Source organism: Bubalus kerabau, chromosome 4 (assembly GCF_029407905.1).
Source record: "Bubalus kerabau isolate K-KA32 ecotype Philippines breed swamp buffalo chromosome 4, PCC_UOA_SB_1v2, whole genome shotgun sequence".
In the NCBI taxonomy this organism is placed as follows: Eukaryota; Metazoa; Chordata; class Mammalia; order Artiodactyla; family Bovidae; genus Bubalus; species Bubalus kerabau.
Window position 1 is genome coordinate 55603435 of NC_073627.1, and position 17364 is coordinate 55620798.

The 17364-nt window shown below is 47.9% G+C and overlaps 1 protein-coding gene across 5 annotated transcripts; it reads right to left on the reverse strand.

The window, feature by feature from the left end:
* Nucleotides 1-8348: 8348 nt before the first annotated feature.
* DYNLL2 (dynein light chain LC8-type 2) lies at nt 8349-16778 on the reverse strand. 5 transcript variants are annotated; one of them, XM_055577526.1, is made up of 4 exons: nt 15553-15596; nt 15359-15415; nt 12449-12587; nt 8349-10384 (listed from the first exon to the last, which is right to left on the reverse strand). In XM_055577526.1, the coding sequence occupies exons 3-4, from the start codon at nt 12578-12580 to the stop codon at nt 10247-10249; spliced, it is 270 nt and encodes an 89-aa protein (XP_055433501.1). In that variant the 5' UTR covers nt 12581-12587; nt 15359-15415; nt 15553-15596; the 3' UTR covers nt 8349-10246. The 5 variants fall into 5 exon arrangements, with proteins under 5 accessions (XP_055433501.1, XP_055433503.1, XP_055433502.1 ...); XM_055577528.1 differs by lacking the exons at nt 15359-15415; nt 15553-15596 and adding an exon at nt 16657-16778; XM_055577527.1 differs by lacking the exons at nt 15359-15415; nt 15553-15596 and adding an exon at nt 16562-16712.
* Between the last annotated feature and the right edge of the window lie 586 nt (nt 16779-17364).

Sequence of the window (17364 nt, forward strand, 5' to 3'; positions counted from 1 at the left end):
ATGTTATATATGGTTGGATATATATACACAAGTATCTCAGTTCTTTTTCTTTGGTATGAAGTGGCCCAAATATACATAGTCACTACTCCTGCCACAGTACCTTTTCTCTCCCAGTCTGCCCCTACGACCTCATGGTGAGTTCCCTATAACCAGCTGACTGAGGAAGAGAAAACTCAGGACTGGCTTGAAACCATTCATCTCAGATTGGGGCTTAAACCCACGTGCCTGGACTCAAACCCAACCAAAACCCTGTTTGGGACTCTAACCCACCATCTTTTAATTAGAACCACTCACCTGGTATCTGGACTTACTGAGGCTAAGGATCTTCGTGTCTCAGCACAGAAGGAATTCAGCCAGAGGCAAAGTGATAGGCAAGAAACAGATTTATTAGTATGGGATGCTTGTAAGAGATGCAAGCAGACAGGCGAGGGAGCTCTGCCCCAAGGATTAAGTGGGCTACAATTTTATAGTCAAAGAAAAGGGGAAGGGGTAAAGACTGCCTTCTTCAAGGCTCACATCACTAGCCCCTTCTTTGTATCAGGCAGGAGAGTGTCTGACCCTGAGGTCAAACTAGGATTATTATAGGCTTATTCAAATCAGTAGAAGGATGGTGACATTTTTCTTTTTCCTAATGACCTAAAGCACATCTCATGCTTTTATTTATAGCTTTATAGTTAAGCAGGGCTTCTCTGGTGGCTCAGTTGGTAAAGAATCTGCCTGCAATGTGGGAGACCTGGATTCAATCCCTAGGTTGGGAAGATCCCCTGGAGAAAGGCATGGCAACCCACCCTTGACTGTAGAGTTCTTATCTGGAGAATTCCCATGGACAGATGAGCCTGGCAGGCTACAGTCCATGGGGTCGCAAAGAGTCAGACACGACTGAGCGACTAAGCACAGCATAGTTAAGCAAGCCTACTTCATCCCACAAAGTTCCAACAGCCTTCCTAAGCGATCATTAACTTACAGTGATCTCCCAAAGTTTCCTAGGTTTCCCTCTATCTATAGTCCGCTACTGGAACTTCTACAACTACCTGTTATTGTTTAGTCACCAAGTCCTGTCCAACTCTTAGTGACCCCATGAACTGTAGCCCACCAGGCTCCTCTGTCCATGGGATTTCCCAGACAAGAATACTGGAGTGGGTTGCCATTTCCTTCTCCAGGGGATCTTCCCAACCCAGGATTCGAACCCACATCTCCAGCATTGGCAGGCAGAGTCTTCACCACTGAGCCCCCAGGGAAGCCCACAACTACCTGTGTAACTGCCTGATTCTACCCCTACCAGGCCTACAGATGGTTTTGCACAATATGCAGGCACCCCCCAAAAACGTGGACAGCTACAGCACCATAGTGGTAGTACGCCCCTTTCTAGTGCATTCTCAAGGACAGTGGTGGCAGTACATCTCCCCAGTGGGCAGCATTCTGGTCAGGGCACCTGTCTGTTCATTTTGGGAAAAAAAATGGCCAGAGGCATAAGTTTGATTCGTGCCTGTGGCCAATGGTTTGGCTAGATAGCCAGGGACTTGGAAGGAACATGATTGGAAAATTGGTGACAATCAATCTAGGTCACAGTCCTGTCTGAATGAACTAAGAATGTGAAGACATTTATATCTGATGTGAATGCTCACCAAAGGTGATTTTAGTAATCAGAGATGGATTTTAGTAATCAAGTAGAGAGGGTGACCAGCCACCCTGTCATTGCCCACTGGCTTATAAACAAAATAGACAGATGGCAGGGATGAAGGTTATGCATGGGCTCAGCAGCATACCTTCCACTCCCCAAGGCCTAACTGGCTACAGCCACTGCTGAGTGTCCAGTCTGCCAGCAGCAGAGACCAAGGCTGAGCCCTGGCACCCTTCCCTGGGGTGACCGGTCAGCTATCTGGCGGCAGATCGATTATACTGGACAGCTTCCACCATGGAAGGGACAGTGCTTTGTTCTTATTCTGCACATGGATTTGCTTTCCATGCATGTACTGCTTCTGTGGACTTCTAGAATGCCTTATCCACCATCATAGTATTCCACACAGCACTGCTTCTAGTCAAGGAATTCACAACAAATGAAGTGCAGTAATACGCTCATGTTCGCGGACTTTACTGGTTTTACCATGTTGCCCACCGTCCTGAAGTTGCTGACTTGATGGTTGAATGGCCTTTTGAAGACCCAGTCACAGATGTAACTAGGTGGCAATACTTTGCAGGGCTGGGGCAATGTCCTTCAGGAGACTGCCTGTACTCAAATTAGCATTCCGTGTACGGTGCTATTTCTCCCACAGCTAGGATTCATGGTTCCAGGAGTCAAGGAGTGGAAATGGAATGGCAGCATTCAATATTAACCCTAGTGATTCATTTGAAAAATTTTGTTTCCTGTATCTGCAACCTTATGCTTGCTGATCTAGAGGTCTTCATTCCAAAGGGAGGAATGCTTCCACATTCACATGAGGATTCCACTGAACTATAAGTTAAGACTGCCACTTCCATTTTAGACTCCTCATCCCTCTGAATAAACAGGCAAAGATGGGAATTACTACACTGGCTGGGGGGATCGATACTGGCTACCAAGGGGAAAGGGGGCTGCGACCACATAATAGAGATAAGGGAAAGCATGTCTGGAATACAGGAGATCCCTTAGGGCATCTCTTAGCACTATCATAGCCTGTGACTAAAGTCAATGGAATACTGTAACAATCCAATTAAGGCAAGATTTTGAATGGCACAAACCCTTCAAGAATGGATGTTTGGGGGCATCCCACCAGGAAAGAAAACAAAAACAAAACACACAACCAGTAATGAGGTGCTTGCTGAGGGTAAAGGAAATATGGAGTGGATAGCAGAAGACAGTAGTTGTAAATACCAGTTATGACCACCTGACCAATTTCAGAAATGAGGACTGTATGAGTATTTATTCCTTATTTTATCGTGAATATGTCTATTTTTTCTTCCCTCTATCTCCTTGCCATCTAATATAAAATGTATTAATAAAAGCTAACTTTACATTAGTGAAGTTCAGTTCAGTTCAGTTCAGTCGCTCAGTCGTGTCCGACTCTTCTTGGCCCCATGAATTGCAGCACGCCAGGCCTCTCTGTCCATCACCAACTCCCGGAGTTCACTCAAACTCACGTCCATCTAGTCGGTGATGCCATCCAGCCATCTCATCCTCTGTCGTCCCCTTCTCCTCCTGCCCCCAATTCCTCCCAGCATCAGAGTGAAGTTACAAGATTATTAACATCATCCAAGGACTTGGCCTTCTCTTCTGGGGGAAGTGTTAGTATATTTTCAGTCACACACAGGATAAATGTATCATGTTAGGTGGAAGCATGACTTTTTTACTGTCTTTATAAGGAGATTAAATGTGGTTTAAGGAGATTTGTATTGGTGTCAGGTTGACTGGATATAATCTGTGATGATCAGTTTTATGTGTGATCAGTTGACTAGGCTCTAGTACCTAGATATTCAAACACTAATCCAGATGTTGTTGTGAAGATATTTTGTAGACGTTGTAACATCCACAATCAGTTAACTTTATGTAAAAAAAAATTCCTGGATAATCTGGGTGGACCTGATCCAACCAGCTGAAAGGCCTAGAGGTTTCCTCGAAGAAATTCCACTCCTACCCAAGTGTTTCCAGCTTGACCTTCCTTATGGCCTGCACTACAGATTCCAGACTTGCCAACCTGACCCCTACCATTGCAAAAGCCAATTCCTTGCAATAAATACAGATGAATAGATAAGACGATTGATAGATAGGAGAGAGAGAATAGATACCCACAGGTTGCATCTCTATCTCCTCTGTGGTGGAAAACCTTGCATCCCTTGAGAGTCAGAGCTTGTTTTACATCCAAAAGGGATCACCCAACATATTCATCAGGCATGTCCCCTAAAATTCCTGGGGAAATCCCAAGAGTTCAAAGGATTATTCTAACAGAGGAGTCAATTGGGCAGGTCAGGGCAACACTCCTAGTATTTTTTCAGGGTATGACTTCAGATATGTTAAGTCCTTTCATATTTATTAAACTATCTGTAACACATTGGAATGCTACACAGTCACTTAAAAATATGCTCTTTATCAACTGTCTCTGAAAGGGGATACAAAACCTCTTAATAGTAATTGCTTCTAAGGAGGGAGCCCAGTGGCTTGGGAACAGGTATGGGAGGGAGAATTTTCACTTTTTGTACTTTAGGAATGTTGGATTATGTGAATCTATCATCAGAGCTAGGGATTGGCAAACTGCAATCCACAAGCCAAATCTAACCCACGGCCTGTTTAAAGTTTTGCTGGAATGCCTTCATGCCCATTTGTTTACATACTGGCTATGGCTGTTTCATTCTGCAATGGCAGAGTTCAGTCATTGAAACAATTACATACTCCACATACATGATGTCATATGGCCCACAAAGCCTAAAATATTTACTATCTGACCTTCTATGGGAATTTGCTGATATCAATTTAGATTTTTAAAAATAGAAAAGTAAACTGACATCAAAAGATTAAGATAGCCCCAAAAGAACCAAAAACACCCGTCCACACAAAACTTACATGTTAACGTTCACAGCAGCACCAGTCACAATAGGCAAAAAGTGGAACCAACCCAAAGTCACCCGACAAATGAGTACATTAAACAAAAGATATATCCGCACCATGGAACACTGCTTGGCCAGAAAAAGGAATGAAATGTTGGTAAATGTTACAACACAGATGAACCTTGAAAACATTATGCTAAGTGAAAGAAGTCTGACACAAAAGGCCACATTTCATTTATGTGATACACATTATGATTTCACTTATGTGATATGTCCAGACAAGGCAAATTCACAGTGACAGAAAATACATTAGGGGTTTACAGGGGTTGCGGAGGAAGGAAGAACAAAGAGTGACTGCAAGTGGGTTTCTTTGAGGAGTGATGAAAATGTTCTGGAATTAGATAATGGTGATAGTTGTATAACTCTTTGAATATATTAAAACCACTGAATTGTATACCATCACCAAGTAGAAGGCATTTCACAGTAGGGGAAAGTTCTACATCCCAATTATTCCAAACATCCATGAGATCTTAGGTAAGTTTCTTTCCCTGTCTGGTCCTTAATTTCCTTCTCTATAATACAGATGCAATTGGACAACGAGGGAAAAGGCCAGTACAATGAGATGTGAGGGGAGATTTGGGGGGCCTGACTTCCCAGAATCCTTTATTCTTTCTTCAAGATTCATAATCACTGACTCTAAAAACCACTATTTTCATCATCATCATCATGTTCCAATTTCAAAGCACTTTCACATACATGTCAGTTGAAACTCATAACCACCCTTTAGGGAAGACAGGTATTATCCCCATCTTACAGATGAAGAAATTGAACTTCAAATGACTTGCCAAAGTTCATACAGTGGTTAAATGTAGGAGCTGGGACTCAGTCCTAGGTTCTGTCCACAACACCACACTGGCCTCTCTCTAAAGCCCTAGACAGCAGTGTCCAGCATTCTCATTACAAACTACCCATCGTTTGGATAAAGCAAGGGAGGAGAGGCACAAGGACTTGGGCCCTCCTTGGCCTTTTCTTATGACCTTCTCTGTACTGGCATAGCAGCAGCCTGTGCATAGCAGTATACACGTACACTGGTGAGGACACCAAGCCCATGGTGTCACAAAGACGTACATAAAGGTATACAGGACCTGCTCGACAGGTGACAGATCACTCCTGGTTACCAGAATGGTGGGGAAGCTGTGCCTTTAGTTCAGGGGAGACCTAAGAGTTCAGAACTCTGGGGGTCTGCTCTCTCCTAAATCTAGAAGACTCATTAACCCTTCTCATGAAATTTCTAGAAGGGACAGCTCCTCAGTGCTTAATAGACAAGAGAAATGAGAAGGGAGGGCCTAGGAATTATCCTCATTGCCTTTGCTGAAGTAGAGCCTAGGAAAGAGAATAACAGTGAATAAGGCATTTGGTCCTAAGTTCAGAGAACTGGACCTAAACCTCAAGGAGTATCTTTGAGACGACTGCTGTCAAACCCAGGTCAGTCCTTGTAAGTCAGTGTCTGAGCACCAGTAACACTACCAGCTATGTGCGCTTCAGCAGGCCATTCATCCTCCCTGATTCAGTTTGCGTATCCAAAACTGTGGCTAATGACTGCTGGGGTCTAGCTCAGAGGGGATTTCAGTGGCATAAACTGAAATGCTTTAAAAATAAAATGACTTTATGAACTCTTTCATTCTCCCATGGCTGCCAAGAAAGAAGGGCTGAACACACTTGGGGAGTAACCCACTGACGACTTTCCAGGGCTTGCCAGCAAGGGGGGTCAAGCCAAAGGCTAAAGTCTCTTCAGAAAAAGCCAGGTTGCCCATGTGTGTTCGTACTTTTTTTTCATTTTACCAATAACATTTATCAAGTATTTCCTACAGCATACAATGTTGTTCTGGGAGCTTGAAGATAAAGCAGTGAAAAAGAAGAAAATGGTTCTGCTCTCAAAAAGCTTATTTTCTACTTGTGAGAGATGAATAAATTAATGAATGTCAAGCTTAGAGCAGGTGCTGTGCTGAATTTAACTGGGTAAGATTAATAGTGATAGGGGAGTGGTACTGTTTCCTATAGGATGTCAGCAAGCCCCTCTCATAAGAGGGTGTTTGAACAAAGACCTCAAGGAAGGGGATAGTTTAGGAAACAGCCACACCCCTGGTCTAAGTTCTGGGAAGAGACAGACACATTGTCCAGGGCAACAGAATTTCCTACCATGCTGGTTTGGTTTGCCCTTCTTGAATTCATCTCTATACTCTTCTTCCTGCTATGCTCCCTGGGGAGAGGCGGGCTGACCCCTAGACTGGATCTCTGGGTCATCCTTGCCATCTGCTGCCTGTTAGGTTCAGCCAAAAGGAGGCCCCAGAAAACTGGAGTACAGAATGGAAGAAGTGGGATACTGATGCTCCAGTTTTCTCGGCCTGGCCACAGCTCTGACTGGCTGCATCCCTCTGCCACTGCTCCCATCAGCTTTCCACAGCCCTTTTGTATTCCATCCTCCCATGCGATCCTCCTGGGTCCCAGTGGGTAGGGGCTCGTCAGGAGTCTTGCAGGATTAACCTCGATGAGCACCAACTACCTACCTGGGCCAGAGTGCATTGTCCACTGCCCCTCTCATCAGGACAGGAAGATGAGTTTTGCCCTAGAGGCACCCATCATAGATTTGTGGACCGTGGCCTCACTCTCCTCCCTCAAACTCCAGTTCTGTCGAATTCTTCACACCAGCAAAGGTAGGAACAGAAATTGAGGTTCTAGAGGCGCCCCCCTCCCACCGCCACCCATTACTTCCTTAGGACCTCACTACCCTGGAGGTTTTTCTCCCTAAGATCCAGCCCATAGACTTCCTATGTGAAGGAACTTGACCTGCCTAACTCCCAAATCCAACAGCTCATTGCCCAGTTCATTTCCTTGATAGTATCTATCACTATTCCCTGTAGCGCTAACGGTGAAGAATCTGCCTGCAACACAGGAAACCCAGGTTCAATTCCTGGGTCGGGAAGATCCTCTGGAGAAGGGAATGACAATCCATTCCAGTATTTTTGCCTAGAGAATCTCATGGTTAGAGGACCCTGACAGGCTACAGTCCGTGGGTCACAAAGAGTCAGATACACCTGAGTGACTAACACTACTACTATTTATCACTACTGACTTTTCATTGTGTATGTCAGCTCTGTCCACTAGAATGTACACGTCATGAAAGAAAACTTTCCTGTTTTCTTCTCCTTTGTGAACAGCATCTTAGGCTCAAGTATAAAACTCAAATGTTTCTCAGTGAATGAGAACAGAAATGAGTATAAAGCATCTCTGCTCCCTAGCACCCTCCACAAGGATTACAGCCGTAAGCCTAGACATAAATGGCTTAGGGTCACTGGCCTGGGCAGCTACTCTCAGAAGCATCTTAGTACTGCTGACTTCTCCAGGTATATGTGGGCAGGAGCCCCAAGCAAGCCAAGAAATAACCCAGGAGTCAGAGAACTCCTCAGGTTCCATCTTGCTGAAATGAAGGCCCTCAGCTTCTCCATTCCCGAGTGGCTAGAGAAGGATTTAGCTAAGAAACACGGTCTTCCAGTTTCAACATCTATCATACAGAAGAATCAAAATGTGGCTCACCAAACCATCTCCACCAATGACCCAAGAAATCTCGTAGGTGAGTGCTGCTGGTTATTTTCCTTCACTTAAGGGCCCCAAGCCTTGGCCCTCCAACTAAGACCGGATTCAGACCAATCAGTATCTCTTTAGCCCCATTCCACTCCATACTACATGCCCACCCCACCCATGTGTGGCACCCCTGCCACCAACTAAGCCATCCCCCCTTTACCCCCAAAGAAACCCAAACAGCTCAGAAGTGCATCAATCGACCTTTAATGTCCAAAAGAGGCGTGGATGCAGAGCACAGGAGATGTGGCGGGGTCTCAGCCCCTGCTCCAGAAATGAGGGAGAGATGAACACAAACTAGACATTTCCAACTGGCCACACAAGTCTGGGAGGGCAGAGGGAAACAGATCTAGACATTCATAAAAAAATAAAACCTAAAATCAAGCACTCAGCTTTGTGCCCACCGGTTTGATATGGGGAACTCACTCACCATCCAAGTCCCCACCCTCCCCTGTCAGCATCAAAAAGAAAGCCCAGTACACACTAAAGGCTTGGGAAGGGGGCATTCTCCTGCCTCCCCGCCAACCCCAAGGATGGACTTGGAAGAAAAAGAGAATGAGCTGGATCCCAAACCCCCCACAGCATCAACCCTACACATGAGAGTTTTCAATGCAATTTATAAGAATCAAAAGCTCAATCAGCAATGACTTCCCCCCACCCCATCCCCCACCCCATCCCTTTTGATCCACAGATAAGATTTCCCTAGCACTCCCCTTGGAATCTCCTACCACTAGTGACCCTGCTCCATCCCCAAATTCCTGGCTTCACCACTGCAAGACTGACCTCCTCTGAAGTTCCCCCAAAGCCCCTCAACAGCCCTTTATCACTTCCATCCTGCCTCCCACAAGAGGCTGCCACCATTCACAAAGTCACTTTCCCTCACCACTGAGACTAGGCTCCAGAATGGATGGTAGCATGGCCACCTCATCCTGGGCTATCCTCCTAAAGCCCACCTGGGAGCAGATGGCCATAGGGCAAGCAGTGTCTAGGCCAGATGGCTGAGGGGGGTGATACCCATACTCACCCCCAAAACAGATGCCCCAGAGATTAACATAGGTCCACTTATCTACCCATATACCGGAGAGATTCCACAGTCCTGCCCCTCCCTCCCCTCTACCCCAAACCAAGATACACACACACATTCACACACATATACACAGAGGAAAATCAAGGGAAACATTGATTTGGTTTGATTGCTAAGACCTAACTAAGAACTAGTCATCAGAAATTCCCTTGCCAGCCAACTAACAGGGGCTGCTCTAAGAGAACTCCAGAGGAATGAGAAAACCAAGGGCTAAGCAGGGAGCAGACAGGAGGGAAGAATGAAAACAAACAAAAAAAAATCGAGCTAATCCTACCCTCAACATCCTCCAAGCATGAGCTCTGGCTGGAAGAATAAAAGAAGGTAATCCACAAAGACACAGCCCTTACTTACAAACTCTTCTGACAAAGACAGCAAGACAAGTCTGCTCCCCACTCCCACACACCACAGACAAACACGTCTCAGGGCCCCTTAAAGAATCCAGCCCCACTCCCTGCCCCAAGCCGTGGAATCACAGTTCAGTGGAATATTCTCCCTGGTACTAGATCAATCCCCCTACCCTCCGTCCTATCCCTCTCTCCTTGTCAATCCCAACACTGTCCCTCCCGCAGCCTTCCTGGCCCTCCTAAAGCAGCATCCACCACCATGAAGAGGCAGCTGCAGTTTTAGTTCCACCTCCAGAAACCTATTTCTTTTCCCCAGCCCTCCTAGTCTTACAGGCTTTTTGAGGGCTTTTTATTTGTATAGGGAGAGAAAGAGAAAAGGGAGGACTGGGAGAGATTTCCTAGTGCAATACAACCGAAAAAAAAAAAAAAAAATTTAAGTCTTGAAAAATAAACATAAAGCAGCCTTCTTCCCCAGGCAACTAAACAGAAAGAAGTTTGGTTTTGTTTACTGCGACATACACATGAAATCGAGTATACAGTCCATGCAGTAGCACAGCCATTGGAGAGGACATCCTGATGCTGGCCCCAGTGCAAAACAGTCCCAGCAACGCTGCCTGCTTGCCATTGCTGCCGCCGCCACTGACACCTTCACTGTGGCCACCTAGCCTGACTTGAAGAGGAGGATTGCAACTTGACCCAAGTAAAAATAGATGAAGTGCTTTGTCTCATGTGTAACGTAGCTGCCAAAATTTCGGCCCACGATACAGTGCCAGGTAGGGTTATATTTCTTGTCAAATTCCTAAAAGAAGAATAAAAAGGAGAAGAAAGGTGATTAGGACAGCTGGAGGATGAGAAATCAGAATAAGAGTCTGATTGGTTTAGCTGTCATCCCCACCCCATCCCCAGTCTATGGCCTCAGTTCTTTGAACTTCAGGAGCTCAGGTTCTAAGGTTGGCTAGAACACTCCTTCATTAATAATATAATACCACAAAGGCTCCATTATTTCTCTCTAGAACTTTACACCCCTAACATCTCGTCTTTCTAGCTACCCTACTCAAAAGCCCACCCCGCGATTCTTCAGCAAGGGAATCAGAAAAACCAACAGAATTAAGAAACACTCCAGTGATGTCACACAGCATTGAGTAAAAGAGAAAAGCAAGTCTCTCTGACTTGCCACTCACATTTCACACTACTAAACTAGCATTTCCAAATGCCAAAAACCAAGACACTAGAGCAAAATGGGGACCGAACAGGAAGCAATTCTGTCTAAGCCAACTTTAAAGGCACTCCAGTGTGCCAGGCACTATGTGGGCTGTAAGCACGGATAAGGGCCTCAGTCATGAGATCGAGGCAATTCCCTCACTTCTCCCAGGGATCTAAGTTCAACATCAAAAGCCAGCGAGGAAATCCTCAGGACCTAATCAGACAGGCCCTGCTACCCTGTGAACCCAGCAGAAATCAGATGGCTCAGTTCTAGATGCATCCTGCCATGACTGTGAAAGGAGAACAGCCAGCCCTCCACCACAGGCTCAGCAGTGCTGCCAACCCTGGAGCTCTGTCTGCCAGGAACTCAACCAACAACTTGTTTAGTTTTCTCACAGCCCCCATACCACATGACTCCAAAAGGTATTGGCAAACAGTGGATAGGGCATGGATCACCACACAGAGCTTTATTCCTGACTGAAGACTGTGTAACATAGGAGACCCATAGTTGCTTCCCCATAAGCAAAACAACAAAGCAGGACGCAATATAATCTAAGGATTCTCCCCAGAGACCATGATTCTACACTTTCTCCCTGAGAAGAACAGAAAAGGCATCACTCAACAAGGAACCAGCACCCCTAGCAGCCTTGCTGGCTCTGCATCCCTTGGCTACACATACAGAAAAAGCCTCTCAGGACTCCAGTTTCCACTTCTCATACCACACATGGACAGCAAAGAGCTCTGTTAAACCCAAGGACACTATACCACCTGTATGGACCATAATGCCATGGCTCTTAGGCATCCTTGGGATACTAGAGCTGAGAATATCACACTGGGACTATGCCACCAATGTACGTGGACCCTGACTGGAAATTAGGGACCCTGAGTACCACCTCTCACCTCTAGCTGAGCTGCTTCCTCGCTACATATATGTTAACTATATCTATTCACCCTTTCATTCAGAAATTTTTCAGGGATTAAATCTACGGCCCCAATAGTGCTCATCTATTAAAAAAAAAAAAAAAATATATATATATATATATATATATATATATTCAAGCACACTCTTTCCTTAAGAAGGTAGGGAGAAGGTAATTAGTACATGAGTCCATTTTTTTATGTGGGGCAGGGGCGCATAAGTCAACTTGTGGGATCTTAGTTCCTTGACCAGGGATTGAACCCAGGCCACAGCAGTGACTGCACTGAGTCCTAACCAGTGGACCACCAGGGGTCCTTTTAAAGAGAAGAAAAGGAAATCTCCTACATAATGAGACTATAGGGCTATCCCACTTTAAATGATGCAGCTCCCCTAAAATTTATGATCTTATCTTATCCATTCAAACATCCCTGATCTTCATTTTGAATAGTTCTGAATTGGGACAGTTATATTTAATCCTGAAGTTTCACACCCTGTTGTTCTGCAGTCACATAATTATCTGTAAACACACCCACACCCCAGCACAGTTCCTATTAAGAACTCTTAAGGTGAATGCTCTAGTAAATAAGATTCATTCCCCAATTTACCTGCTTTGCAAGTTCCCAGGGTTCCGTCTGCATGGACTACACCTACTTTCCTATGTCCCCAGCTCCAGCCCTCCTTGGGGCATAGGTGAGCTATCCATCCCTACCCCGACCACCAGCCACAGTTCTCCCAGCACACCTTCTTGATATAGGCAGCAATGTCCTTCTCTATGTTGTACTTCTCCATAGCCTGTGTGGCACAGTCAACGGCATCTTGTTGCATGTCCTCAGACATGTCTGCATTCTTGATCACTGCCTTCCGGTCAGACATGGTGACACTGCAGAAGAAGCAGAGAGGTGAGGCTGCAACCCCGTGCTCCGGGCAATGAACAGGAACAGCTGGGCGTGGGGCCTCAGCGGAAGAAACCAGCACAAAAGGTAAGGGCAACAGAAAACATGACATGAAGCATTATAAGAGGGACATCCTAAGATTTTAGCAGAGATGAGGTTGCCAAGTCTGGGAAATACAAGATAAATAGTTAAAAAGACATAAATCGTCAGTTTTTGTATGTAAAATGAGGCTTTTCCAACTCTAAACTTATCTATTTCTAGTATTCTGAACAGCATCAACAGCCAAAATACTACAATATACCAGCTACCAGTTGTATCCTTGGGCAAGTTACTTAACCTTTGTGCTCTGTTTATCATCTTAAAATGGGGACCTGAGTTAACCTGAGGGCAAACCAGGTGATATAACACCTGAACATAGTAAGCCCTGATTCAATGACCATTATTATATCATTGGCATCACAGTAGGAAGATGAATTAGGTCTGGTCCTTGAACAAGTCACTCAGCCTTTCTGCATTTGATTACTTCCATTTTAGCAATGAGGATAGCTCTCTATCAGGAGTTGCTATAAGAATTAAAATGAGGTTATATGAGAACAGTGCAAACAAGGGCAGTCTACACAGTGGTCTGTCCCATTAACCAGATTCAGCCCACCACCTGCTTTACATAGCTTTATAGAAACACCCTACAATGGCAGAACAATGGCAGAGTTGAGCAGTTCCAAGAGATGATATGACTTGTAATGCCTAAAATATTTATTATCTAGCCCTTAAAATAGAAGACTACTAAGTCCTAGGCTACCAATGCGCAATGGTGACAGAGACAAAGGTAAAGAATTATTATTTTTACTGCACTGCTTCATAACCCTGCCATCTAAGCCACTGCATTCACCCTATAGCAATCAAAGTTCCAGGGCAGACCTTGCATGTTCCCTCCTTAGGAAAACAGGAATTCCAAGTGGGCTGGCAAGGGCCTGCCTAGCAGTCTATGGCATGTGAGGTGCTTTGCAGGAACAGAGATGAGCTGCAAAATCCTGTCCTCTGTCCTTGACCACAGTCCCTGCAGCAAAAATCTATATCCCACCTCCCAGGTACTATTCCCCAAAGCACCACTCTGCGATCAGCCCAGTGGGCAAAAGATGCTGCTGTTTCAGCCCTATCTGATACAAAGCTACACAGGAACCTGTCTGCTCAAGGAGAGATCCCTGGTATCATTCCAGGACACCTTGATCTGAGTCCACACTAACCTGTGGGTTGGATGGGAAAGGGAAGCAGAATTCATGACTACTTCAGCCCGCACCAGATGCAAAGGATGCATGCATGCCAGCTGCTAACCAGGCAGCCCTTTAGTGCATGCAGGGTACCTCTGTCTCGCACTGGCAAATTAAGTAGGGCTGGTTCCACTTCAGCAAGAAGTGGCAGAGCAATGGGTTAGTGCCCCAGCGCCCTCTGCTCCCACACTCCTGAGAGAAAAAAGTCAAGAGCCTCAAGAGGAGTCTGTGAGTACCACCTGGGGCTGAAGAGGTCAGGAGAATCCAGTTCTAGCCCTAGACATTATGACCTGAGGCAAATCAGCATCCTTTTTAAAAAAACAATGGTTGAAATAAATGTGGCACCTTCAATGGGTTTGAGCAAAGGTACAACAGCAACACAGAGAATATTCTAAGGCTCACTAAGTGTGACCAAAACTAGTGTCACCTGGTGGCCTATCCCAGGTTACCACTCAGAAGGGGGCACTGTTGACAGATTCAAGGGTGGGAGTGCGGCCCGGTTAAAGTATGAAATCAGCATCCCTTTTCCCAGCAAGCTAACCTGCTCCACTGCCTCATCCTCAAAAGTCCAAAGGAACAACTTTGTCACAGTGATTAAAAGCATACCTTACCCTCCAGGAGAGCCTGCAGTTACATAATGTTGGTCTTGTGACTAGAATGCCACGATTCTTCACCCCTGGCCCCCCAGGCGTCAGAGAGGTGAGGCCTAGCCCCAGCCTCCCCTGTCCAAGGTGCCAGGGAGAAAAAGGGAAGGGAGGGGCCAACGTAGCCCCTCCCCCTGGGAGAAAAAAAAAAGGCTAGGGACCTGGGCCTCCAGACTGAAGGATGACCAGAGGGCCCCAGGCCAGCTGCCTCAGTCACGACGCAGAGGCTCCCCTGAAAAGCAGAGGGCACTCCAGGACAGCTCCCCCTCCTCTATTACCAGCCTTGCGACAAAAAGGCCAAGCTTTCGAACGACACGACCCGCCCTCCCCAGCCCCCAACACGCACAACGCTTGTATTTCCTCCCTTCGGAACCCCAAGGGGCCGTCTCCCTCCACTACCCCCTTCTCCAGAGGGCTGCAGTCCCGAAGGCCGGCACCTGGGCGATGAGAAAGCATCCTCCCCGCCACCTCCACCCGGCCGGCCGGCCGCCCTCCCCCGCCCGGCCTGGAGCAGCGCCGGAGTGACGGGGCGTCCTCGCTGCAGGAAGGACGCCCCAGAGGGTGGCGGCGGGAGGAGCCGCGTCACGCCCGAGCCCGCTCCGCCGATGTCCCTCGGCCCCGACACCAGGGCCTCTGTGCGCGCAGGAAGATCCCGGGGGGCTGGAGGCCGCACATCGGCAGCCGGTGGCCCCGGCCGCGCCCCGAGGTCGTGAAGGTACAGGGTGGCGCAACCCTGGGCCGGAGAGACGCCGGGGGCGTCAGGCCGAAGCCGGACCTGCTCCGGGCCTCGCGGCCGAACCTAGCGCGTCGGGCCACCGCCCCGGGGCGCCCCCACCCACCGCTCACCTTCACAGAGGCGAGTTCTCGCGGGGCCCCGGGGAAGCAGCGATGGCCTGAGGCAGAGCGCGGGCAGGGCGGTGTCCCTTCGCCTCCGGCAGCAGCCGCCGCCGCCGCGGTCTCCGGCTCCCGCAGGCCCGGACCGAGCGCTCGCGCCGCCGCCGTCCGCCCTAGAGCTTTCCTGGCCGCCCGCGCTCCGCCTCGCGCCCGCCGACCCGTCTGCTCCGCGCTGATGCCTCGCAGCTCCGCTCTGCTCTGCCGCTGCTCTGCCGACGCGCGGTCCCCACTGAAATAGCGCCCCGCCCCCGCCCCCCCGCCGCGCGCGCCGCCGTCCGCGCTCCCCATTGGCTGGGCCCGCCCGGCCCCGCACTGCGGGCTTCTCCCCGCGCCGCTCTCGCCCCACATCTTGTTTCCTCCCACAATGCCTCGGGGCGGAGGGAGGGGGTGGGGAAGGGGAGCAGGAAAGAGTTGGGGGAGGGAGACGGGGCCTTCAGAAGAGAAAAAAGAAGTATGCAGACCCCTCTACCCAGGGCTGGAGAGGCCAGGCCTAAAAAGGAATAAAGAGGCAAGGTTCAAAGTGAGGGAAAAAGAGGGAGGGGCGTCAAGACCCCAATCCTAAGAAGAATAAAAGGAAAGAGTGGGATGGAGATTTCAAAGGCTGGGAGCAGATGGGAAAGGGGTAGAGACCCTGACCTTTGAAAGAGGAAGGGAAGGAGGTGAAGTCCTAAGCTTTAACGAAAACAGGACTCCTTCCCTCCCTCCCCCTCCCAAAACTGTGGGAAGGAGAGGACAGCCAGCACTACGGAGAGGTAAAGCCATAAACAGCCCCAGGGCTCCCCTCCCCGCACTTTCTGGGAAGGCCCCTTCCCTCCTGCTCTTTGTTCCCGAGTCTTAAGGCCTCGGGACCTAAGCTCCCAGCTGGGACCCCAGCTGCTGTTTAGCTTCGAAAGCAACGGAGGCAGACCCTACGCACAATTGTGAGAGGGGAGGTTTGTCTTCGATACACAGGCCCATGGAAAATAATGAAAGTAAGCCATTTTTGGTCAGTCCACCCTAACCATCTGGTTAGATGGGACCGGAGGGAGAGTGAATAGAACCTCCTAGAGGTACAAAGCAAAGTACATCAGGACTGCCAGGACTCTTAAAATTCACCCTATCCATATTCCTCATCTTATAAACAAGGAACAGAGAAAGGGGAAGCCCTTGACATACCACCACGGTTCAGGCCCGGACCTGGCCTCTAGGCTGAAAAGTGATGCTTGTAGGCAGCAGTCCCCCTGGTGTTTGTGGGTGGGTGTGCAAAATACCTGTGCACACTGGGAGAGTGCGTGCCCCTCCAGGCCACCCGCCCACCGCCAAAGGAGAGCGAGAAACAGCTGCTCTTTTCCCGTCCACCTGCTTCACAAAGGAAGTGTCTACTTAAAGGGTTGGTGAGGGTCTTTTGTTGTTATTTAGGCGGTAAGTGGTTTCTGACTCTTGTAACCCCATGGACTGTAGCCAGTCAGGTTCCTCTATCCGTGGGATTTCCCAGGCAAGAATATTGCAGTGAGTTGCCATTTCCTTCTCCAGGGGATCTTCCTGACCCAGGGATTGAACCGAGTCTACTACATTGCCAGGTGGATTCTTTACTGCTGAGCTATCAGGGAAAACAGAGCGTCTTTATTGGGAGCCAAGCATTTGGGCCACACAGTGTGATTAAGAAGCTTCCGTTCATTCCTATCAGTTTCCCTTCATTGCCCCAAACCATGGTCAGGAAGTTGGACTTTTTCTGGCCCTCGCCTACTTATTGGCGCATCATAATTTAGTGTTCATTATGAGTCAGGGGGAACGTGGAAAATAATCCCCTTTCACTCCCGCTTTTGCAACCTGCTCTATCATCTTCAACCTCAATCAGATTTCAAAGAAACAGCCAAGACCTGTGGTAGCCCCTCACACCAAGGGTATTCTGATGTCAGCTTCAGTGTGAATGAATGGGGGGTGGGGCATATATAGTCAGGAGGAAATTACCTCAGAGA